The 23,799-nt window shown below is 39.2% G+C and overlaps 2 protein-coding genes and 1 long non-coding RNA gene across 10 annotated transcripts in view; 2 read left to right on the forward strand and 1 right to left on the reverse strand.

Annotated features, from left to right (window-relative positions):
• NDUFAF2 (NADH:ubiquinone oxidoreductase complex assembly factor 2) overlaps window positions 1–10,318 on the forward strand; it is a 149,081-nt gene extending 138,763 nt beyond the window's left edge. The window contains exon 4 of the mRNA XM_077897934.1: window positions 10,006–10,318. Within this exon, the coding sequence (XP_077754060.1) occupies window positions 10,006–10,257 (252 nt within the window). The 3' untranslated portion in view covers window positions 10,258–10,318. The remainder of the gene's footprint in view (window positions 1–10,005) is intronic.
• A 3,838-nt stretch (window positions 10,319–14,156) lies between these two features.
• On the reverse strand, window positions 14,157–19,841 carry SMIM15 (small integral membrane protein 15). Of its 5 annotated transcripts, none has more exons than XM_077897937.1 (3): window positions 19,695–19,841; window positions 18,096–18,222; window positions 14,157–17,224 (listed from the first exon to the last, which is right to left on the reverse strand). In XM_077897937.1, the coding sequence occupies exons 2-3, from the start codon at window positions 18,195–18,197 to the stop codon at window positions 16,988–16,990; spliced, it is 339 nt and encodes a 112-aa protein (XP_077754063.1). In that variant the 5' UTR covers window positions 18,198–18,222; window positions 19,695–19,841; the 3' UTR covers window positions 14,157–16,987. The 5 variants fall into 5 exon arrangements, with proteins under 5 accessions (XP_077754063.1, XP_077754065.1, XP_077754062.1 ...); XM_077897939.1 differs by lacking the exon at window positions 19,695–19,841 and adding an exon at window positions 19,503–19,655; XM_077897936.1 differs by lacking the exon at window positions 19,695–19,841 and adding an exon at window positions 19,371–19,512.
• The window catches only part of LOC144314140 (uncharacterized), an 87,846-nt gene continuing 83,571 nt past the window's right edge, over window positions 19,525–23,799 (forward strand). Inside the window, exon 1 of one of the 4 annotated variants that reach the window (XR_013379836.1) lies at window positions 19,525–20,118. This is a non-coding gene — a long non-coding RNA (uncharacterized LOC144314140). The remainder of the gene's footprint in view (window positions 20,119–23,799) is intronic. The other 3 variants (XR_013379835.1, XR_013379837.1, XR_013379834.1) reach the window with 3 other exon arrangements.

A 23,799-nucleotide genomic window follows, 5' to 3' on the forward strand; every position in this document is an offset into this window, starting at 1 on the left:
ATGCAGGGCCACAAGTTTATTGTTCCTTGCATCAAAGGACAGGGCCTCTGCATTAGGACCTGGGAAGGTAACCTCCCTCCATGACCACAACAAGTTTGATTGTTCCTCCCAGCTCCTTTCCTTCCCTCTCTCAACCTACGAGAGAACTGTTTTCTCCCTACAGCAGCTGGCATGTAACAGCTCTTTAAGTGTTAGCAGTCATTCACAGATGGAGCCTCCTTCTTCCTCCAGGGCTCCAGCCTCTGCCCTTTCTTTCCCACTCTAGGAGCCCAGGCCTGAAAAGCCACAGGGACCTGACATCGCTTCTCTCCCAGGGATAATGGGCTTCCCCACTTCTCCCACAGGGGAGCAAGGTTTTCTTTGTCTCCCACCAGGGCAGTGCAATTAAATAGGACTAAAGTTAAATGACTCTAATTATTTTTTTATTAATGTTTAACTGCCATATTTCTTTTTCAATTAAGTAATTGTATCTTTATGCTCAAAGGTCTTTTTTTTTCATATAGATGGAAGTTCATTTATTTTATTAAAAGAAATACCACCTGCAAAACTGTTAATGACTTGAGCTCTGTGATTAGTTCATTTTAGTAACATTTTGAGATGTAATAATTAATCTGGCTCAAGTTCAAAGACAGAAAACTCAATGCCAGAAATTCCTAGCCAGCAAGGAATATAAACAAATCTTAACAATTGTCCCCTCAAATAACAAAAATCATTGAGATCAACTTCTTGCAATTATGTTTTTTAAAAATGCAGGAGAGAAGTTCAAGAAAGCATGTCAAAACAACAAAACTCAGTCTGCATTTTCATGATTGTAATTGATCAAAGTCTGTTTGCAATAGATTCGAATGTGAATAAATTAAATGTGACATTGATTTGGCAGAGGCACACTAGTGATTGGCAAGAGTACATAGCAAGAGCAGCTTCTACTGCTGGAGAACTTGCTTGCTCGTTGTCTCATTCTAATAGATTTCTTAGCAACCTGGTGCTGTTTTACTAACCTAAGTGTTGTCATTTATTTACTCTTTTGGTTTCGTATCCCATCCAGCCAAGATTGAGTTCGTTTTTGATTACAATCTAGCAGGCATTGCCTTGGATCTGAACACAGAGTACCTTTTGGTGACCTATGCATCTCCCTGCTTTTCCTCCCCTCTCTTTCATATATTGAAAAAAGGTGATCTATTAATTTTATTTCATCCTGGCAGTTCAACTTATCCAACTTGAAAATATAGTTTAAAGCAACAATTTGGCAACATTTTCAAACTTAAGCATTGCTATCGTTATTTGTTAGGCCTAGAATCATTTTTTGGTATGTTACAAAAATGACAATGTAAAAAGCATATCCGACTTAGAACATTTTGAAATAGTTGTACACCAAATTCCCATTATAGCAATGTTGATTGTGGGGTGGGGGGCCAGGGTATATTCTGGAAGGCTACTTTCTGGATGAGACCATTGTATAGTAACCAAATGTGTATGATTTGGGGACCTGGAACATGCTTTCTGCCAAATTTTCACTTACAATGTATTTACTAAATCTTTTGTATTCTTCAGAGAATGTTTTTTTTCTTTTTCTTTTTTTTTTTTTGAGAATCTTTTTTCTTAAATTGACCAAAGGCAGTATGCTCATTCTTTAAGACTTTTAATATTCATTAAAATAAAAAATAGTATGTATAGTTTAAATTATGGAAAGAAATTCATGGAGCTATCAAAGTCAAATGTATTTATAATAAATATAGCACAAGTGTGGCAAAAGGTGAAAAAATGTATGAAGTGGGGAAATGTACTTAGTAATTTAATTATTTTAGAAAATTGATCTTTAAGACCAAAACTTTCATCGTATCTTTATCTTACATGCACTTTGAAAAGCATATATCTAGATCCAGTAGTTATTAAAGTTAGATTTACATTAAGCTTTTGCCACAAATATGTTGCTAATTTATAATTTCAAATTAAAACTTGTAAAGACTTCAGTGTCTTTCTTTTTCATATGTAGTATAACTTGATCATTATGAAATGGCCATGGTTTTATTCCCACAGACTTTCAAAAAAAAATCTACTGACATGGCCAATTTTATCATTATGCATAAGACTGACTCCTACATCTTTGCTTGCTCTTGAATTTAATAAACTTTCTAACAGTAAAGAACTGTTTAATTTTCTTCAAACCATATTTAGATTTTATCTTGAGATGTGTTTTGTACTTGTTTGAACATAGTTATATATGGTGTACTTGGAATTCACAAGTACTTAAAACCAAATGGAGACCATTTATAAATGCTAAACTCCAAAGAAGCATGGAACCAGAACATCAAAGAAGCATTGGGTTGTAATATATATGTACATGTGTATCGTGCCTGCCTTTTTTCCTAGCTGGATTCATAGCACTTTTAAAACAATCATTATAATTCCCTAATAAAGGACATACCATTAGCTCTGTTCCATTTCTAGATCCATTTATATGAAAATTATCAAATAATTTTAAAATGTATTATCATGGAATTTCATGTTTAACATGCATGTCACACCATCATCATCATATATATGTATATAAGAGAGTACTACTGAAATACTCCTTGATAGAAGAATTCTCATTTGAAATAGGGTTAGGGGATTAGGATCTTGAATTATATTGTGAAACCATCATTTGCTTTTATTTATACATATGGCACTACAAAGAAATTTAAAAGTACTAGTGAGGGGCAGCTTGGTGGCTCAGTCAGTTAAGCATCTGCCTTTGGCTCAGGTCATGATCCCAGGAGCCCTGCTTCTCTCTCTCTCCCTCTGCTCCCTCTGCCTGCCACTCCCCCTGCTTGTGCTCTCTCTCACTTTCTCTCTCAAATAGGTTAATAAAATCTTTAAAAAAATACTCGTGGCATTTTATGTATCTTAAATTTGTAATAATGGGTAATTTGTATTTACCTTGTTTACTAGATATATGTGTAAAAACACGATACTTCCAAGATGTTTTTGTATATGCTTAGATCTGTATCCAAATATTCAATTCTATTTAATAAAATAGACTCCAAATTGTTCATTCCCATATGTCTGGTCCACGTGTGGCCCCAAAGATGCAGAATGCAGTGGATACCTGAAAAATCTTGAGTAACCTTTTAAAAAAAAAATTTTTTTTTAAGATTTTATTTATTCATGAGAGGCAGAGAGAGAGAGAGAGGAAGAGATACAGGCAGAGAGAGAAGCAGGCTCCATGCAGGGAGCCCAATGCGGGACTCTATCCCCGGACTCCAGGATCACACCCTGAATCAAAGACAGACGCTCAACTGTGAGCCACCCAAGCGTCCCCTGAATAACCTTTTTTGACTCACTTAGATGTTTCTCAGCCCTTCTCACTCCAGTACTTGTTGAGTAATCTAAACTTTCTTGCAGCCAGGATAACTTCGTCAAGAGCACTTGTAGGCAGCTCTCTCCATTCTCTCAGATACTAGAACTGAGTTCCAAGGTTCAAGTTTACATTGCCTCGGTTTCTGTAATCTCTTCTGTAATCTCTTCTGCCTCATTACACAGATTTCTAGTCCTATCCTGCCATTTGTTTTACCTCTTTTTATATTTCCAGTATTCAGTCTGTTACCCAGCATCTCCCACAGGTATAACTTATATTAGAGCTGATTTCTACACCATCTTGAAAAATTCCTGTATTCTAGAATTTGCATGAGGGACCATATGATTCGAGTGGGATTATATCATGGCTAAAGTCTACAAATGTGCTATAAGTCAACAAGTTAGAAGATTGCATTTTCAGGGTTCCTGGGTGGCTCAGTCAGTTGAGCATCTGCCTGCAGCTCAGGTCATGATCTCAGGGTCCTGGGATTAAGCCCTGCATCAGGCTCTCTGCTCACTGGGGAGCCTGCTTCTCCTTCTCCCTCTCCCGGTCCCTCTGTTCTCTCTTTCAAATAAATTAATAAAATATTAAAAAAAAAAGAAGAAGAAGATTGTATTTTCAAGCTTTTTGTCTGTATCTTATTAATCTAAAAAAACCTTTCAGTCTTTTCACATTACACTTAGTTTGCAACACTGAGTAGAGTACTGCAGCACCAAAAGGGCTCTTAAGCAGAGTTCAGCCAAGAAGTGGCCCTGGAAGGGGCTTGAGCTACACCTTTTGAGGCTTGAGTTCACACTGTCAAATTCATGAATTATATACAATAAATAACCATTAACTTGACTGTGCTAAAAACAGGGGTGAGCTTTTTAAAGGCATCCAGAACTTTTCCTTTTTTAAAAAAAAAAAAGTCTTCACTGTAATCCTTCACAAACAATGGTCATGTATAATATGACACAGAAAATACATAAATTCAAACATTTAATACATAGTACTTTTTACAACTGAATTTGTCTTTTTTCCCAGTGTCAAGGCTCCATAAAAAAAGTCTAAGCTAATTTGCTCCAACTGAACTCTGCTGCCTGTTGAAATGAGGGAGATTGTCACAGAATAGTCATTCATTAACAGTATATTTAGGGAAAGTTCTGAAATAACAGATTTTGCTATAGCTCATGCTTTCTCTGTTTTGAGTATGGTTTCTTTCTCTTCTTGCTTGAGCTTTAGTTAAAAATGATATCCTTCAGTACTTCACTCCCAGGGTCTCTTGGATGTGACCTTCTTAGAATGGCATTGACCTCATGCATGAAGGTCAGCTTCACTGGGCTCAGCCTCAGATGGAGAAAGACCATTGTTAGGACGCCTGGGTGACTCCCTTGAGCATCTATCTGCCTTTGGCTCAGGGCATGATCCCAGAGTCCCAGGATGGAGTCCCACATCAGGCTCTTTATCAGGAGCCTGCTTCTCCCTCTGCCTGTGTCTCTGCCTCTCTCTGTGTGTCTCTCATGAATAAGTAAATAAACTCTTTATTTAAAAAAAAAAAAAAAAGATTTTTATAGGTAGAGGTAGAAGCAGGCTCCCTGCAGAGAGCCTGATGCAGGACTCGATCCTAGAACTCCAGGATCATGCCCTGAGCCAAAGGCAGATGTTCAACCACTGAGCCACCCAGGGATCCCAAATAAAATCTTTAAAAAAAAAAAAAAAAAAAAAAAAAGACCGTTGCTGACATTGCTGCTTCAAATGTCCGGCCAGGGAAGCCAGGACAATGGTGTAGGACATGGAAGGCTTGGTGGGCTGAGGCTCTGTGTTGGGTAGGAGTAGGGAGGGAGTGAGGCACTGTCTGACTCCCAGCTAGTGCTATTAATTTGAGGGCTGCATATAATCCCAACAGTCCCCTTGCTTTCAGGCTATACTTGTCATCAAAATAACTGATATCTTTGCAAACCTTATGAAGTCCTTTTGGTGGGGGTACAATCATGATAAGCCTCAAAATCCATAGCAGTAGTTTCCATAGACAATATGATGATACTCATGTGCTCAAGGAACGTACAGTGAGTGACATAAAGTTCCAGAGCATCAGGCACATAACAGAGTGCCTGCAAATCTAGCATTTTCTATGCAGTGATGTCCTCCATTCTCATCCTTCTGTCACTAGCCCTTCCGTTATGTAGATTCAAGTTTTCATCTTGTATCATTTTCTTTCAGCCTGAAGTACTTTCTTTAATGTTTCAGTTTCCTGAAACTGAATTTTTAATTTATTCTAATTAATTTAAAATGTGTGGCTAGTGGCTACTATATTGGACAATGCATGCCTAGAGTTACGTCTACTCTTATGCCAGTTTATCCTTACTCCTAAAGAGTGATCTTTCTGAAGTATTTATACTGAATGCCTTGTGTATTCGGTGAGGCATCTCTGGCTGACTAGAACTTGAATGTCTTGTAGCTTCATGCACGCTCCAGCAGTTGTTCAGTTTACAGCTCCTTGGTAGTTATTCCTGGCCCTGTAGCATCTCACCCTAGCAACATAAGCTTAATACTCAGCTGAATACTCAAGTGGTCCCCTAAGCAGATTTCTGGGACTTTTTTTTCTGCATATTCTGGTATCCTGCCCCACAAATTCTAGCTTCCTCAGCCTTGGTAACCAATGTCTCTATCTCTTTAGCACAACTTCTGCTTGGGTTCCCCCACCCTATGCAGCAGCCCATATTATGCCTCCAGGCAGAAAGCTGAGGTAATACAGGGCTCATTTCATTTGTGTGCTGCACTACTTAATATTTAATACCTGAAAAGTTTAGTATTTTTTGTCCAGCTTTCTAGTTGTTATGGCAGAAAGACTAGTGTAGTGCCAGTTACTCCATCTTGGTCTCAAGCCAGTAGATTTATTTTACTAACACCTCTATTCTCAATCAAGTGGCAATGGGTGCTGCTTTATTGAAGGCTGTAGCACATTAAAATATTGAAGATTTTTCAGTCCAGCAAAATCACGAACTTTGTCTTTATTCTTCATTAGAGTAGCCATTGATATGGGGATTCTGCTATTTACAAGGTTTTCACAACAAATAGTTATTCAATGTTTGTCCACTATTTAAATATTCACCTGTACTCTCTTCTATTGTCTTAACCACTGCCCAGCAGCTAGTTCTTTCCCAGTCCTCAAAACAGCCTGTGGAAGAAAACAGCATGGTTTCCTCCACGTTACACAAGGAAATTGAGATACAGAGAGGTTCAGCAACTCTTGACAGGGTCACAGAGCTGGTGCATGTCCAAACTGGGATTTGTATGCAGATAGTCCTGCTTCAGAGCCCATGGTTTTAATCACAGACTTTCAGAAGCCCTAACAATGTGAACAGTATACATGTGAGTATTTGAGGTATAAATATTCATACATACACAGTCACATTATTCCCATTTTCAGATAAACTGAGCTTGAAAAAAACTTAAGTGACCTTCTTGGTATCACAGCTAGTAAGAGGTAGTTTGGCATTAAAACTATGTCTGGGGGATCCCTTGGTGGCTCAGTGATTTAGCACCTGCCTTTGTCCCAGGGGCGTGATCCTGGAGTCCCGGGATCGAGCCCCACATCAGGCTCCCTGCATGGAGCCTGCTTCTCCCTCTGCCTGTGTCTCTGCCTCTGTCTCTCATGAATAAAGAAAATCTTAAAAAAAAAAAAAAAAAACTATGTTTGAGTCAAGGAAATATGTGGATGATCATCACAGTGCCATTTTTTTTGAATGAAAATGTGTCACTTTAGGGGCAGCCCCAGTGGCGCAGCGGTTTAGCGCCGCCTGTGGCCTGGGGTGTGATCCTGGAGACCCAGGATCGAGTCCCACATCAGGCTCCCTGCATGGAGCCTGCTTCTTCCTCTGCCTGTGTTTCTGCCTCTCTCCTCTGTGTCTTTCATGAATAAATAAATAAAATCTTTAAAAAAAAAAAAAAAAGAAAAGAAAAAAGAAAATGTGTCTTTTTGGAAATAACAGTAGGGGTGTTCACTCAGTAAATTGTGGTACAATGCTAAATCATACAACCTTCTTTTTTTATGTTGAATATTTTCAGGGAGAAAAGCAGCATATGAAAGGATATTTATATTAAACATATAAACATTTTATATGAAGGAAGGCCCACTTGCTTGCTCTTAGTTTATTTCTACACATTGAAACAAACATACTAGTTTTATTGATGAACGTACTGAGACTGAAGGTGGTGGTGTTCAAAGGAAATGAAAGGAAAAATTCTTATTTTACGGTAATTTCTACTGTAAAATAGGCTTTGTTACAAAATGACTTAACTCTCCAGATTCATGTTTTTTCCATCTAACTTTCATCTTATCTATTCTAAATATTTACAAAACTAGATTTCCTTTCATACATGATTTATGTTCTGTTTAATTTTTCTGGAGGCTGTTAGGAGGGGTCTGGTAACAGTTTAAAAGAAAAGACAAGGGAAATTCTTTCCTAGGTAAAATGATAATCTCCATGTTTTTCAACTCTTGAAATTTTTAATCAGTCTTCATGTTAAAATAATTAACATATTCAGAAGATTGAGTTTTTCATTTGCCTAAATGGCTGTTGTAAGAAACTGATTTGGCAGAGTGATGGTGAATAGAGAACTTATGCGAAGACAGAACAAAAGAAAGAACAGCTCTCTACCTTCACCTGTCTTTATGCAGCAGCTAGAGGTTTACACCAGCTGTAAGACTGCAGAAGAGCTGAGGTAAATAAAGCAGGAATGGGAGCTTCAGGGGTTGTGATGTGACTGATCCCCTGACACCAACACCAAACAAGGTGCATACCAACTTCTCAGTAGCATCTTGCTACCTGGGGTGGTTTACCACTGCAAGTTCAACTGAGTTCCGTAGCTTTCATTCTGCTCCAGGGCTTCCATGAAGACACAGAAGGGCATAGAGGGTATTGAAGAGTATAGGGATATGGAAAACGTATTTTTTTCTACTTCCACTGTTTCCTGTATTGTATTGACAAAGATTTCCTTTGTGACACATGGTCACTTCACCTGACAACTCTACAGGGTGCCTAAAAGCCTCACTAGTCTCACCCTCGCTCATAATAGCTGGCCTTGAACCCAGTTACTGTGGTTATTAAACTATTCATGGGGAATTGGTCTGTTGTAGAAATCACATGAATATTTAGTCTTTCCCAAACATGTTTGCTTTGAAGGGGAAGTTGCACTAGATGGGCCCTTCTTTGTGCTTAAAACTAATTCCATTAACACTCTGTGCCCCCCAAAAACTTTTTAAGTAAAAACCATTCAAATCAAATGTAATTTTAATTATCAGTGTTTACCTTCTAAGGGCTAATACTACTTGAAATCCACTTTAGAAACAGGAAGGTTGCATCATACATTTAGATACGTAGAGGTTGCTTTTAAGGGTCGTTTTTTTAGTGTTGAAATTAAAACACGTGACTTGGACAAGAACTTGTTCTTGTCAGTGTTGTCCAATATTAGTTACGTTAACATTCAACTTTTTTAATATTATAAATGATATGTTAAGGAAAAATTTAAAAATACAAGCAAAAAATATTTAAAAATATTACCTGCTTGAAAGTAAGAGGAAGGGATCCCTGGGTGGCGCAGTGGTTTGGCGCCTGCCTTTGGCCCAGGGCGCGATCCTGGAGACCCGGGATCGAATCCCATGTCGGGTCCCGATGCATGGAGCCTGCTTCTCCCTCTGCCTGTGTCTCTGCCTCTCTCTCTCTCTCTGTATGACTATCATAAATAAATAAAAATTAAAAAAAAAAGAGGAAGAAGGGATCAATAAAGATAAAAGATGTAATGACTTTATTTCATGTTTTTAAGGTGCACATCTTTTCAAATTTTAACATCACTGAAATGAGGATGTGTGGAGTTTGCCTTTTGTAGTGGTCTGTGTAACTGTGTAACAGTGATGCTTCTTACATCTTAAATTCGATGTTTCCACTGTAATCAGTGAAATAAAGTAATTTGGAGTATAGATCCTTATGGGTTGAATAGCAATTCTGAGGGACAGAACTGCATTGCACAAATAGCTTGTACTAATCTGAGGAAGCATTTCCAAAAGCAAAGTGCCTCTGCCACTGGCGCCCAGGGCATGCTGAACTGATTCCCTCCTCATCCTCCTCCTCACCGCCACACCCACGACTCCAGGAGAGAAAGGGACGTAGATGGGACTTGGTTCTGGTGCTATAGGGGGTGGCAGCAGCATCCATGCTTTCATTCCCACAGAAAATTAGACTGGTGGAAGCAGCTTGCTGAGGCCCTCAACCCTTCACTTCCTCTCTAGTACCACCGATGATCAATTTCGAGCCAAAAAATAGCTAAGCTTAGGAAATCTTTGACAGTGACTTATGCTCTTGTGTAATGTTTCATGTTAAGTAGTTTGTTTCATTTCTTGGGTAATTGAATAGTTTTGCTTTGTGGTCCTTCACGTCTTACTACAGTATTGACAGCAGAGCTGTTTAATTCAAATTATAATGGTACAGTATCAGATAACTTTTTAAAGCTTGTCCTGTGCATATCTATGTTTTATTTTAATTGAAAGCAAGTATCGTGTGTGTGTGTGTGTGTGTGTGTGTGTGTGTATATATTTATTTATTTATTTATTTTACTTTCACAAAACCAATAGAGCTTGGGTTTAATCTAACTCAAATTTAGTAATGTCTTCCATTTGTATATACATGCAGGAAATACTAAAGAATGAAAAAAAGAGAGAAGATATTAAAATTAAAAGTCAACATCTTTATGAAGAAGAAAAACTCCTTAGCAAAGGGAGCAAGGAAGAACTCTTGGCTCAACCAGTTCAAACTCAGATCAAAGGGCATGCCTCGGCTCCATACTTTGGAAAGGAAGAACCTTCCGTGGCTCCCACCAGCACTGGTAAAATCTTTCAACCGGGATCCTGGATGCCACAAGGCAGCAAGAACCCAAATCAATGAATGTGCTGTGGTAGTATTTCATTTGTGTAACTTTTTTTAACAATAAAAGAAGTAAAAATTATTTTGTTATTTTCTGAATATACAGTAATTCTCAGTTCCATTAAGCTTTTTTTTTTTTTAAGATTTTATTATTTATTCATGAGAGACACAGAGTAGAGAGAGAGACACAGGCAGAGGGAGCAGCAGGCTCCATGCAGGGAGCCTGATGTGAGACTCTGATCCAGGGTCTCCAAGATCACACCCTACGCTGAAGGCAGCGCTAAACCGCTGAGCCACCCGGGCTACCCAAGAATTCATTTTTAGTATGCACAAGAAATGTGAGGTTATGAACTATATATAGAAGCCTATTTTTTAAAGATTTTTAAGTAATCTATACCAAACATGGAGTTCAAACTTACAACTGAGATCAAGAGTTGCACACTCTACCAACTGAGCCAGACACCTCAAAACCCAACTTCTTTTAGGTATAACTCCTTCATTTGCTTTAGTCATCATCCTATTTATGAACTTGCTTAGGTTTTCCCTTTTAGGATTTCTCCCTCGTGAAGTATCTTATAGCTTTATGCGCTCAGTACATTTTGAATCCTTATGATCATTTAGGAACTCCAATGTATATCATGAAAGATAATGGTAATTAGTGCTGTCTCCTAAAGTACCCAGTGAAGAGAAAAATGAGAAGACTGCCATTTCTGGAGAAGCATTCTGTTAAGATTCTGAAGGATTAATAAGCATGAACTTATTAAACATGCTCTTATTAAAACATGTGGAGGTGAAGAAAATGTAGTTGATAAATCAAAAAAAGCCACAAAAGCATGAACTTATTAAACATGCTCTTATTAAAACATGTGGAGGTGAAGAAAATGTAGTTGATAAATCAAAAAAAGCCACAAAAGCCTGGAGTTTGAAAAGAGAAATTAGTAGGACCAATAGAAGATAATCATCACAAAGTCTGAAGGGACAGTAAAGAGAAATGGTATGTTAACTGGAGTTCCCTAAGATAAAAAATTATTTTGAGAGAGGCACCTGGGTGGCTCAGTTAAGCATCTGACTCCTGATTTCAACTCCTGTGCTCAGGTCATGATCTCAGGTCTGTGAAATTGGGCTCCATGCTGGGTGTGAAGCATGCTTGGAATTCTCTCTGCCCCTACCCCCCTTAAAAAAAAAAAAACAGTATTTTGGGAAAATGAAATATAGGCGAGGGCTCTCACCAATTCCACTGACAATGGGAATTCCAGTGACTTGTATATTTAAGAAAAACATAAGATGGGTGATGTTAAAACACTCATTATTATACTAAAGTATTTTTGAAGGGTCATATGTTTTCTGAAGTATACAACTAAGTTTTTGTTGCTAATACATACTGCTCACAGTGTTATGGCATTATAATAGGTGCTCAATAAATATTTACGGAGTGATTCAAATTTTAATGCTCTATAGGAAATCCTTGGTTCTTTTTTTTTTTTTAAGACCTTTTTTATTTATTCATGAGATACAGAAGGGAGGCAGAGACACAGAGGGGACGCAGGCTCCCTGCAGGAAGCCCAGTGCGGGACTCACTCATGCCCTGAGCAGAAACCAGATGCTCAACCACTGAGCCAGGCGTCCCAGTTACATGTTTTAATACTGAATTCTTAAAAACACATAGGTTAACATTTTTACTTAATAGAAGGTAAAAATTTTAATTGCTTAAGAAATAAATTACAGAAAAATACAACTTTGTAAAACAGAATATTAAAACAAATAATCAAACGTTATTTCCATAACATACTTATTGAATGACAAAAAAAAAGACCCTTGGTGAAAATACTATCATTCCAGCACCTGTTAATATGAGGTCAACCGTTGAGTCTCTGTATCATTACAGAATATTACATTTTACCATACACGCAAAAAAAGGAACTAGCCACTAGGCAATAGAAAAAGAGGTAAAATTGATAAAATAGTGCAATTGATTATAAGTTAAGATTTCTTGAATCTTGGTTTATGAGAAAAAATACAAATGTTCTAACATGCTAAAATATTTCTACTATTAGATTAAATGAAATCTATACATATCTTTTTATAAATGTTTGCCTTTTAGTCTATAAATATCTTAACATGACAATTTACATTTTTAATTTGTTTTCCTTTTAAAATACTTGTTTTATTAACTACAGAGAATAAACTGATGGCTACCAGAGTGGGGAGGAGGATGGGAGGATAGGTGAAATCAGTGATGGAGATTATAGGGACACTTGTGATGAGGACTGGGTGTCGTATTGAAGTGCTGAATCACTAAATTTACACCTGAAACTAATGTTACACTGTATGTTCACTAACTGGAATTTAAGTAAAAACTTAAAAAATAAATACTAAGTAGATGAGGCATAAAAAATAAAATGAAAATAGCTGTTTTACATAACCAGAAAAGAAAATCTTAACCAGAAGTCTTAACCAGAAGTCCTTGTGGGAGAATACCTGAAGTAAGATTATGATACTGGCCCACCATTATTAGTAGAGCATACACTTTTTTCAAAAAAGATTTTATTTTTAAGTAATCTCTATACCCACCATGGGGCTCAAACTTACAACTCTGAGATCAAGAGTTGTACACTCTAGCCAGATGCCCCTAGAGCATGAAGTTTTAAAGTGATTTCAAGGGGTGCCTGGGTGGTTCAGTTGGTATCTGCCTTCGGCTCAGGCCATGATCCCAGGGACTTGGGGGTTGAGCCCCAGGTCAAGCTCCCCCCTCAGCAGGAAGCCTGCTTTTCCCTCTCTCTCTGCTGCTCCCCCTGCTTGTGCTCTAATAAATAAATAAAATCTTTTTTTAAAAAAGTGATTTCAAGAAGTGAAAATGACATTTCTAGTAATTCATCCACACTCCTTTCCTCAAGACTAACATTTTTTGGATGACTGGTGGCACTGTTAGGTGGTACGGGAACAGAGTTAAATGTCCTACATAAAAATGAACTATATAACCTTGCCCTAATTCAATTTACCTTTCTAAGCAATCTTTTTTATATTTGGCTTTTATGCCAGACACGTGCCAAACACAATTAAAGTATCAAAGTATTAGTTTGTCCACCATATGTCATATCTTAAATAGTTATATTTTGGACAGTTACAAGTTTTTTTTAAAAATGAAAAGGTCTTGGGATGCCTTGGTGGCTCAGTGGTTGAGTGTGTCTGCCTTTATTTAGCGCAGGGCATGGTCGAGGTCCTGGGATCCAGTCCTGCATCAGGCTTCCTGGGAAGAGCCTGCTTTTCCCTCTGCCTATGTCTCTGCCTCTCCCTCTGTGTCTTTCATGAATAAATAAATTTTTAAAAATTTTTAAATGAAAATGTCTTTATTTTTTTCAAGACAGACTTTAAACCTAAGCAAAGGTTTTTTTAATTCCAAAAATAAAAATGTTCATTTCAAAGTAATTAAAGTATCATATATACCTTAAGTACTTTCTCAGAGGTAAACTGTTCTTGATTTCCCATGCCTGTGCTATACATGCATGTAGCAGATTTCTGACTGCTCAAGTACAGAAAATGTGTTGGCTATTGGGTTTAATTCTATAAATCTAGCCTATTAGCTATGCCTTGGATATATGAAGTTGAAAATCAACAAAAATGGAGGAAAAAATTTTTCCCATTATGTTATTCTTTTCCATTCCTACTTTTACTGATTTCTATCATTTAATCAGCCTGAACCAATACCATTATATTTTTAATGCTATCTCATTAACCACACTATTTAAAATGTGATCTGATCTCACCAAACAAAAAATAAAACACAAAAACAAAAATAAATGTAACTGGAATTTACATAGAACAGGCTTTCTCAAACGGTGTCTATGTTCTTTGGGGGAAAAACCAGAAGTGAGAAGAGTCTATAATAATTAAATACAGTTAAAAGACTCCAAGAAATCACATAGGAATAATCCCGTGTTTTTTATATTTCCCAAACTTGTGGTATTTGAACATGGAATCTATTTTAATACATTTGAGAAGCACATACATATACATACGTATATATTTCAGATATAAAGTAAATCAGAGTTATGTTATAACCAATTCCAAACATAAAAACAATCATTAACAGGACACAGATTACCTCTAACGTAATACCAGATGAGGTGTAAAGTGCCCCTTACCCCTTTCCTTTACATTATGTGTAAGCAAAGAAGGAATGAGTCAGGAGCTGTTAATTATAATTTATCTCAACATTGGTTTTCAAGCTCACAGCTTGGAAAGCTTACTTTGCTTACTATAACCTCAAGAAATAAAAGTTAAAAATGCTATACTAAAAAGTGTATCTGATGTAGCAATACCATGCTGAAGTTTATCACGTGGATAGTATGGATCAAATTTTGACACACAAACCTTTTTTTCTTTTTTGGGTAAAATATCTATTATAGGCAGCCTGTGTTGTTCCCAAAACCAGGCATAAAAAGCTAATTGATGGGCAGCCTGGGTGGCTCAGTGGTTTAGGGCCGCCTTCAGCCCAGGACGTGATCCTGGGGACCCGGAATCGAGTCCTGCATCAGGCTCCCTGCATGGAGCCTGCTTCTCCCTCTGCCTGTCTCTATCTCTCTTCTCTCTGTCTCTCTCTCTCTCTCTCTCTCGCCGCCCCCTCCCGTGTCTCTAATAAATAAATAAAATCTTTAAATAAAAAAAGGTAATTGATTATATCCTCAAAACTTCAGAAGCAACATAAAAAGGCAATTTTTAAAAGAAATTTTATGCCTTATTAGGCATAGTAAGAATGATATTCTTTCATCAATAGTATTATTTGTTGCAGAGAAAAGACTGATTTTTCTGAAGAATCTCAACCCTCACAATACTCTATTTTGCATTCCCCATTTCCCCCACATAAACACAAACGTAAAGACATACATATTATAAAATCTGTCGATCTCACATATATAAAAAGGCTCCATAGATGTTGGGAAAAAACTAAAGCTGAAGAAACTGCCTATGTCAAACAAATTCAAAATTGGCATGTGTTAAGACTCGAAAAGAAATTATAGAAAAACAGATTTCAATACAAGAAATCAATGAAAGCACAGCTTTAGTAGATAATTGACAAATTTTACATGTATCTTAGCCTAATTTTTCTTAAACTGTGCTCTGCAGACCCAGGAGGACTAGGAGATACACAGAAGCAGTTTACGTTTTAATTTCAACTATTAAAACCTCAGTGACAATAAAGATATCCTAAATCACGTAAGTAACCTAACAAAACACTGAATTATTTCAGTGCCTGGAGACCAGTCTATAAGCATTCTCATGAGTCCTTAGGTTTTCATAGTTGAGAAACATTGCCCTGAACTTTTACAAGTAGGCTTGTAGCTATAAATAAATTCAGAACCCTTTGAAAAGTCTAACTTCAGTAACATATCTAACCCTCCGTTTAAAAAAAACAAAAACAAAAAACCCAGGACCTCTTTATAAAAAAGTATCAGATTTATTTCAATATCTAGTTTCATTTTTAAATTAAAGCTGGTGGACAATTATTTGTAATTTAAAATTCATTATCAGAGGTGAGGAAAATGTTAATAAGCTATTAGATACTGACAGTTAACAAAATTATTGGACTCTGCATTTATAAAAGCCATGTTTAATAGTAAAAAGTTCCAGTTATGCTACTTAATTGAAGGAAGTATCTTTTTAGCTCTTTATTTCTAATTTTAACACATTCTCATTTTGACATAATTTATCTTTTTCACCCAATTACTAGTATGAGGAACAAAATTTTTCCAAATGTTAAACTTTTACCACTTATGAAATAGGACTTAACTATTACTTTTTCAAAATTCCTTAAAAGAAGTCTGAAAGTTTAATTTTCACCATGAACCTGCTTGATCAGAAAGTACAGAACATCACTACTAGATAAATTAAAATGAAGAATGGAATAAAAACACACAAGTGGCATCTACATAATGAGCAAGTTATATAGTAAGACATATTAACTACACATTTCTACACAGCAAAGATTAAACTGCTTCCAAGGTACCACAAGCTTTGGCATTTTTACTGCAAGCTTTAAATCAATGTGTTATTCTACTCAACAAGACAGCTCTGCGAAAATGGCAGTGTTCATAAGTACAAAAATTCTTCTACTTGGTAGGTGGTAATTCTACATAGCCAATAAGAGAATTCTTTATAAAATGAGATTTTTAAAAAATGCAAAATGTCTGATAATTATCTCAAAGGCTAAAATGAGAAAATGCAGAACACAAAGAGTCATTGGTTAATATGTGGCTTTGAGAAAGCCAGAAATGATTCTATTCCAGGAAGTAAGCAATAATGATAAAAGATGTAATTAATATATGCCTTTTAAGCCAAAGCACACTTTTCACCTCAGGACAGTTTTGACTATTACATCCTCAATTCCCTTCGCCCAGAACAGAACCCTGTTCTAAGCCATTATTTGAATAGAGTTCATAATGTATAGTCATTCTTCACCACCGGATGTTTTCATTTCAGAACATAAGCTGCCAAATGGCAAGTGACTAAGTCAATTATAAAGAATTTATAGCATAATAAATGCCAATTTACAGTAACTGTCATCAGACTTCTACACCAAAACCTAAAAGTTGCTGCAGTAGAGGTGACAACTAACATGATTCTTCCATGAACTCAGACTTTGTTTACAACAAATTATAGCCATAAAAACCAGAAAAGAAACCTTTGTGGGCCCTTCCAATGCTGCATAATTTTCAAAATGATTTTCCTCTGGTTATACAGCCTGTTCATTCCTTCAATCCTTTTTTAGTCGTTTAGCTTTTGCAATATTTTCTTGACGTTTTTGTTTCTTCTTTTGCTCCTTTTCCCTGGCCTCAATCATCTTGGCCAATTTCCAGGACAGTACTGCACTTGCTAGAAACAATGGAGTAAGGGCCAAGATAACCGTTGTAAGGAAGCCATACGGGTCCTTTGCAGCCCATTCCACAACATACTCAGCCCAAGCCTTTATATCAAACATCTTTGTGGCCGTCTTCAGAAAAGGGAAGAGGGGGGCAACAAGAGAAAAGACTATGTGGTTAATCAAATTTTGAAAAAGTTACATCATACACTCAGTTAACTCGGAATTCTGTTGTAACTCATTAGGTTTTTGTTTTTGAAAAACCATCCATTAGTACTATTTTAATACGGACTGTTATCTCCAGTTAAGAAAAATAATTCAACTAGGGTAACACTTAAAAGTGTAAAGGTATAGAAGATAAAAAGTAAAAACCTTGTGGAATCTGTGTTCAGAAACGGCCAATTTTCTTTAGCAACAGACTTTTTAAAAAGAGTCCTGAGTCTTAAGCGCTCCTTCCAGGAAACAGCTGAATCGTGTTTGGTATTTTTTGACACAGACTTAGTATTATTAAGTACTAATTAACAAAAATACGATTCACCAAATTTGGTGTTTGAAAAGGACAAGCCACAGAATACATGAAAAGGTTGAGAGGAAGGTAATGAATGCATGGCTGTTTCCAGGGATGAAAAGGAGAGATGGTATGGGAGGCATGATTAATATCCACATTCGTGTGCAAAGAGACATAAGCAAAAAAAAGGACATGCTATCTTATGCCCTCTTTCCTCTCTAAAGATTCCTACTTGAGGACATAATTGAATAAATGAAAAAATTACCCATAACAGGTGCCAAGCATTTTGTTCCACTCTGAGTTGGTATGGGACGGCCATCTGGTAAATACGGATGGTGTGGATCTGAGTGACATTTTCTATTTTGCCCCAGAGGCTGATTTTCAACCTTTCGTGTTTGGGTCAACCTCTATTCAAAGGTGAAAATTAAGAATACTTGGGTAGGAATGGGTGTACATACATGCACAATTTTGGCTGGGATATAAAAAGCCATCTACCTTATGCTTGAGTAGTTCTTTCCAACTTTGTCCTGGGATTACTGGTGAGCCAATTACAGTGTCAGATGACTCTTGCTTGTCTGTCGTCTTTAGTTCTACCATACACTTGTGAGAGAAAGTTTAAATTCTGTATTGAAAACAGGTAAGAGGGGAAAAAGTCAACTTTTAGGATAATTGTGAAAATTTCAAATAGACTATTTTGAAATCCTACCTATGCAACCTATAAATGACATGTAAAATTGCCTAGCACACTATACACATTAGAACCTATTCTTTCCTAATTTTTTTTTAGGTTTTATTTATTTATTCACGAGAGACACAGAGAGAGAGAGAGAGAGGCAGAGACACAGGCAGAGGGAGCAGCAGGCTCCATGCAGGGAGCCCGACATGGGACTCGATCCCGGGTCTCCAGGATCAAGCCCTGGGCTGAATGCAGACGCCCAACCTCTGAGGCACCCAGGGGTCCCCTCTTCCTAATTTGAAGAAAGAAACCATGACAACTGCAAATGCCCTCTAAGAAAATCCTAATTACTGGTATAATTACAACTATTTTACTAAATTACTTCAAAATAAAACTATGAGGCTCACTGACATATAAAGAGAAAAATGAGTTCACTGATAAGTTACAGCATATCCATTCCCAGGTTTTGAACTTTTTTTTTTGGTCACTCTACTACACAATTCGTGTTCTTCACAGAAACCAAAGGAAAATACACATCATCACCCACAATCCCTTCACCTCCAAAAAAGTACCACAGGGGCAGCCGGGGTGGCTGAGCGGTTTGGCGCCGCCTTCGGCCCAGGGCGTGACCCTGGAGACCGAGGATCGAGTCCCACATCGGGCTCCCTGCGTGGAGCCTGCTTCCCCCTCAGCCTGTGTCTCTGCCTCTCTCTCTCTGTCTCTCATGTGCCACAGGCTTTACCATCCCTCCACCGGTCGCTTCATACTCAAACGTTCAAGTGCCGGTAGGACCCTGTTAACGGGCCTGGCCTCCGCCCCCTGCCTGGGATTCTCGGGCCCACACGGAGGTCCATCTGTTGGTTCACAACTTCTCCAGCACGGTCACGAACTGACTAAGGCAAAATTCAGTGACAATCGAAGAAACTTTGAGAAGAAGAAAAATAAAAGAGTAACGCGGAAGTGAAGGGCCGGGCTCGTGGCAAAGTTCTAGCCACTAAGACAGAAAAGCCACGGCCCAGAGGCCGCCACGGCTCCCGGGCGCTTGCACGCGACCCAAACCCGCGAGGCCCCCGCCTCGGAGAAGTCAGTCATACTCTCCTCCCCCCGTGAGGGGTCGAGCCCGGCTTCACGTCCGCCCAGCCCCGCGCGGCCCTGACGGTGCGTGGCCGCCGTCAGCACGTCGCGTCCATCCTCGGTGGGGTCCTTTCTCCCTCTAATTCCCTCACCCCATCCGGCCGCCCGCCCCAGGGGGCCACGTTAGCTCGCCCAGCGGCCTCGGCGGGAATCCGAGAGCGGGCGGGTCCCGGGCATCCGGGCGTGGTCCCGCCGCAGCTCGGGCCTCCTCCGGGCGCGCGGGCTGGCCCGGCGCCCCCCTCACGGCCGCGACCGCGGGCTCAGGCCCCCGACTCCCAACTCACCTCCAGGCCGGAAGCAGGAAGGCGGAAGCCGCGGCTGGCGCGTCCCGCCCCCCGGCCGGCCCCAGCCCGCAGGGGGCCCGAGGAAGTCGAGGGGCCAGTTTCCGGCGGCGCCATTGCGGTGCGGGTCCCGGGACCCCGGCCTGCGGGGCTCGCGGGGGCGGGGCGGCGCCCGGGGCCGCGAGCGGCGGGTGAGGCCTCTGCGGGGAGCCCGAGTCCGGCGCCTCCTGCGGGGGCCCAGGGGCGAGGTGGAGGCGCGGGAGGACGCCGGGAGCCGCGCCGGGGCGCCGCGGGGCGTCCGTCTCTGCCCCCGAGGTCAGCCAGGAGCCGGCGGTTGGTGCAGGGCCCCGACGGGTGAGGTCTGGAGCCCCTGGAAACACCCCCCGGACCGGTAGCGCTTGGTCTCCACAAGCCGCCCCGAGCCCAGGTGAGGGTCACCGAGCGACCGTCGGAGGATCCGGGCGAGCCCGTCCTCCCGGGCCACCCCGCCCCAGCCCCTGCCTCTTCTGGTTGGACAGGACCGCAGGCCGGGAGCCCGACCGTGGTGGATCCCCTGGACCTTGTTCCTGAGGGGAAATGCAAGCAGGCTGTGCGAAGAGGGGGTTTTTGTGGTTTGTTTTGAATTTGAGACCCTAACTCCTTTCACACCACACACACACACACACACACACACACACACACGAAATGCTCCGTGCTTGCCCCAAAGTGAACTCGGCCAATGAACCGTCTGGGCGTAGAGTTCCGGCAGAGATGCTTGCTCTTTCAGTACACGAATCCAGGGATGCAAAAGTCAACCAGCAGAAAGAGCCACTTTAACACTGTCTTCTAATCTACAGGAAACTGAGGGATTAACTCTGGTTTGGTTGGTGACCAGGTTTTGTGATTGCTTGCACTGAGCTGCTCGCTCTCTCTGCCGCTTGCTCGCGAGTGTTGCAAGACCTCTTCACTTTCATGTGCCAAGTAAAGCAGGTTTTTATTCTTGAAAGACTATAGAACGTTCTCTTTGAGGAGCAAGCTGTGACATGCATAACTAGTTTAGATGGAACAGCAGTAACTATTATTTACCAGGCAACAGGCTTTTTGGCAAAAAAAACTAAACTACTGTCCGTCGGGCATACGTTAATGTTTGTGTGTTGTGTTAGCAGCAGTTGTTTTCTTACTCATTCTTGTTTGGAAACGTGGGTGATGGTTTCAGAGCTTATGCTGCTTTGACCCCGCCTGTACCTGTAGTAGCTGGAAGGAGCAGACTCAGCCACTGGATTGTGTATACAGAAAACTTTACTTGCTAGAAATCACTGACTATGTGATTTCTAAAAACTTGCTCAAATAGTAGTTCCAGGCAGGGTCAGAATGCATTTTAACGTCCTTCAGTGCAGAGGCAAGGTGTGCGTGATTTTTTTTTAATCTTGGATCCGCAGTATACCCAATTACCGCCTTCCCAGTAGTTTGCTCTGCTGCTTCTCCTGTTAAATGCATTGGAGTCTTGGGCTGCAAGAAAAGATGCATAAGAAGTAAGCTCTATAGCTGGTTGTAGTCTAGACCTTGCCTTCACAGCCTAATACTGCTTACCTAGTTTTCAGCGCCAGGATGCAAGCCCAGGAATAGCATAGGGGTTGCCAGGGATGAGCCCCTTAATGCAACCTGCAGTGCCTTAATGAAACGTGGTGTGAAGGGGACGCCTGGGTGGCTCAGCAGGTGTCTGCCTTCGGCCCAGGGAGTGATCCTGGAGACCCGGGGTCGAGTCCCACATCGGGCTCCCTGCATGGAGCCTGCTTCTCCCTCTGCTTGTGTCTCTGCCTCTGCCTTTCTGTGTGTCTCTCATGAATAAATAAATAAATATTAAAAAAAAAAAAAAAAGAAAGAAAGAAAGGTGGTGTGAAGGTTCAGGTACTGTGCGCTGTTTTCTGTAGTCAGGAGTCCTAGCTTGTGAGTTGAGGTTCCCAGGCCTTGTCTCTGCTGTATACACTGGTATATCTGTATACACTGGTAAGTCACTCTGAGCCTGTTTCCTCTTCCTTATGTGGAATGTACACAGGTTATCTCTGGTGTTCTTTCAGCTTTAAAATTATGTCAGTTGGACTGGGTTTGGCCATTTTTCTAACTTATGTTTCGTAAGTGGCAGCAGAACCGGGAACTCAGTGGAAACATAGCCAATTTTCTTAAGGTCTTATTCTTTATTTGAAAAGATTCTTAATTGGGTTTTTTTTCTTTCACAAATGTCCTTTAGAATGCCAACTTAGGATAACAAGGAAATAAGCTCGGCTTGTATTTATTAAGAAATCTTATTCATGTAACTTGAACCAGTTATCAGAACCCTACACTATTAAGAACAGTTTATCTTGGCATAATTCCTTGGTAGTGTATCACACCACCCTCCCCATTCACCCTAGTTATCTTGAAAAAAAGAACATTACAAAATTTTAATCTTTTTTTCTCTCTTAAGAAGGTAAGCCCTACTCTGTCATTTGTTCAAAAAGTATTTTTCTCCTGATGGTACAAAGTTAGATTTCACCTTGACTCTTCAAAATTGTGAATGAAAAAGAAAACATCATGAATGAGTAAAACCAGAGTAAGATTCTGTTATTAAAATCTAGACTTGACTAATGATCTTGAGAACTTTCCTACCTACTCAAGATTTTGTGTTTATTTCTCTGCAGTTAACACTTCACATATTTGACTTTATTTGACAAAATTGCTTTCTTTAAGTTTTATTTTTTTCCTTTCATTGAAACATAATGAAAATATATTTCTTGTTTTTTTTTTAAAGATTTTATTGTTTGGAGGAAGGGGGGGTCGAAGGAAAGAGAGAAGCATCCTCCCCTCTGATATGGAGTCGGACATGGGGCTTTATCTCAAGACCTTGAGATCATGACCTGAGCCGAAATCAAGAACGATTAACTGAGCGAGCAACGCAGGTGCCCCAAAAATGCATTTCTTAATAATTACAATTGTTGATTTAAAAAGTAATAATCAGGTTTTACTGGTATTTGCAAGATCATATTAAAGAATAATAATTTCTTAAAAACTATTAGTACTCATTATGCACCAGATACTGGGCTAGATGCCTCAGATCTGTTATCTCGAGACTAAACAATCCCAAATGATAGTGTTCTTATACCCATTTTACAGATAAGGAATCAGAAACTTGAAAAATAGAGCAGAATTCTAAACACACCCGGCCAAAATCCCTGTTCTTCCTTAATATCCAAAGATTTGTCCGAAAAAGGCTGATTTCATAAAATAAAAGCATATTTTTTATTCTATAATTGTTAATTAACTAATAATCACAACTGAAATTTTTCCATACTTTAGAATTTACTATTGCCCAGGTGGTGGCAGCATGTCTCAAAGAGCTAGTATGGTGCAAAAGATTCTCTCCAACTTTGCCAGTTGATTTGCCTCCTCATATGGGATCTCTGTCAACTAACTTCTCTGTTGGGCTTTCGCTACTATTAGACCAAGCCATCAGTGACTAAATGTGTTTTCCATTCTCCCATCAGCCTCATCTTCTGAATGGGTCCTACCCTGCTACTTTGCTTTTAGCTTATTTTACTTAGAAAGCATCACAAAATTACTGTTTTTTAGGATATTTATGTAGACCTATCCAGTAACACAAAAAAATTTTTTCAAATATTGTTAATTTTCACCCATTGTTAAATATAATTTAGAAGAAACCTATACTAAAACAATGAGCTAATCTTATAAAATACTTGTTTAAATTAGATAGCATGCTTCTTAAACATATAGGATATACCAATTAAGGAGGCCATGAAAAGCTTTTAAAAGATAGAATGAATCTTCAAATTAAGAACAAGAACATTCAAGAGGGAGCAGGGCAAGGTTGTACAATTCAGAAGGAATGCATATGTAGCAGAATAACTAGTTAAACCAATTTTAGCTAAAAATTGCTTGGAACATTATTTTCACCTTTGTAGGGCAGATGCTACTTCCTCACAAAAACTCTCTCTACCCCATCACTTAATTTTTTTTTTCATAGCACTCCAGTCTGAACTTGTTTGCCAGTTTGTTATCTGTTTTTCCTGCTAAAAGATAAGCTGTATGTGATCAGTTACCCCAGTACCTGAAAATATTGTTTTGAATAGTTGAT

Source organism: Canis aureus, chromosome 5, assembly GCF_053574225.1.
Source record: "Canis aureus isolate CA01 chromosome 5, VMU_Caureus_v.1.0, whole genome shotgun sequence".
Taxonomy (NCBI): domain Eukaryota; kingdom Metazoa; phylum Chordata; class Mammalia; order Carnivora; family Canidae; genus Canis; species Canis aureus.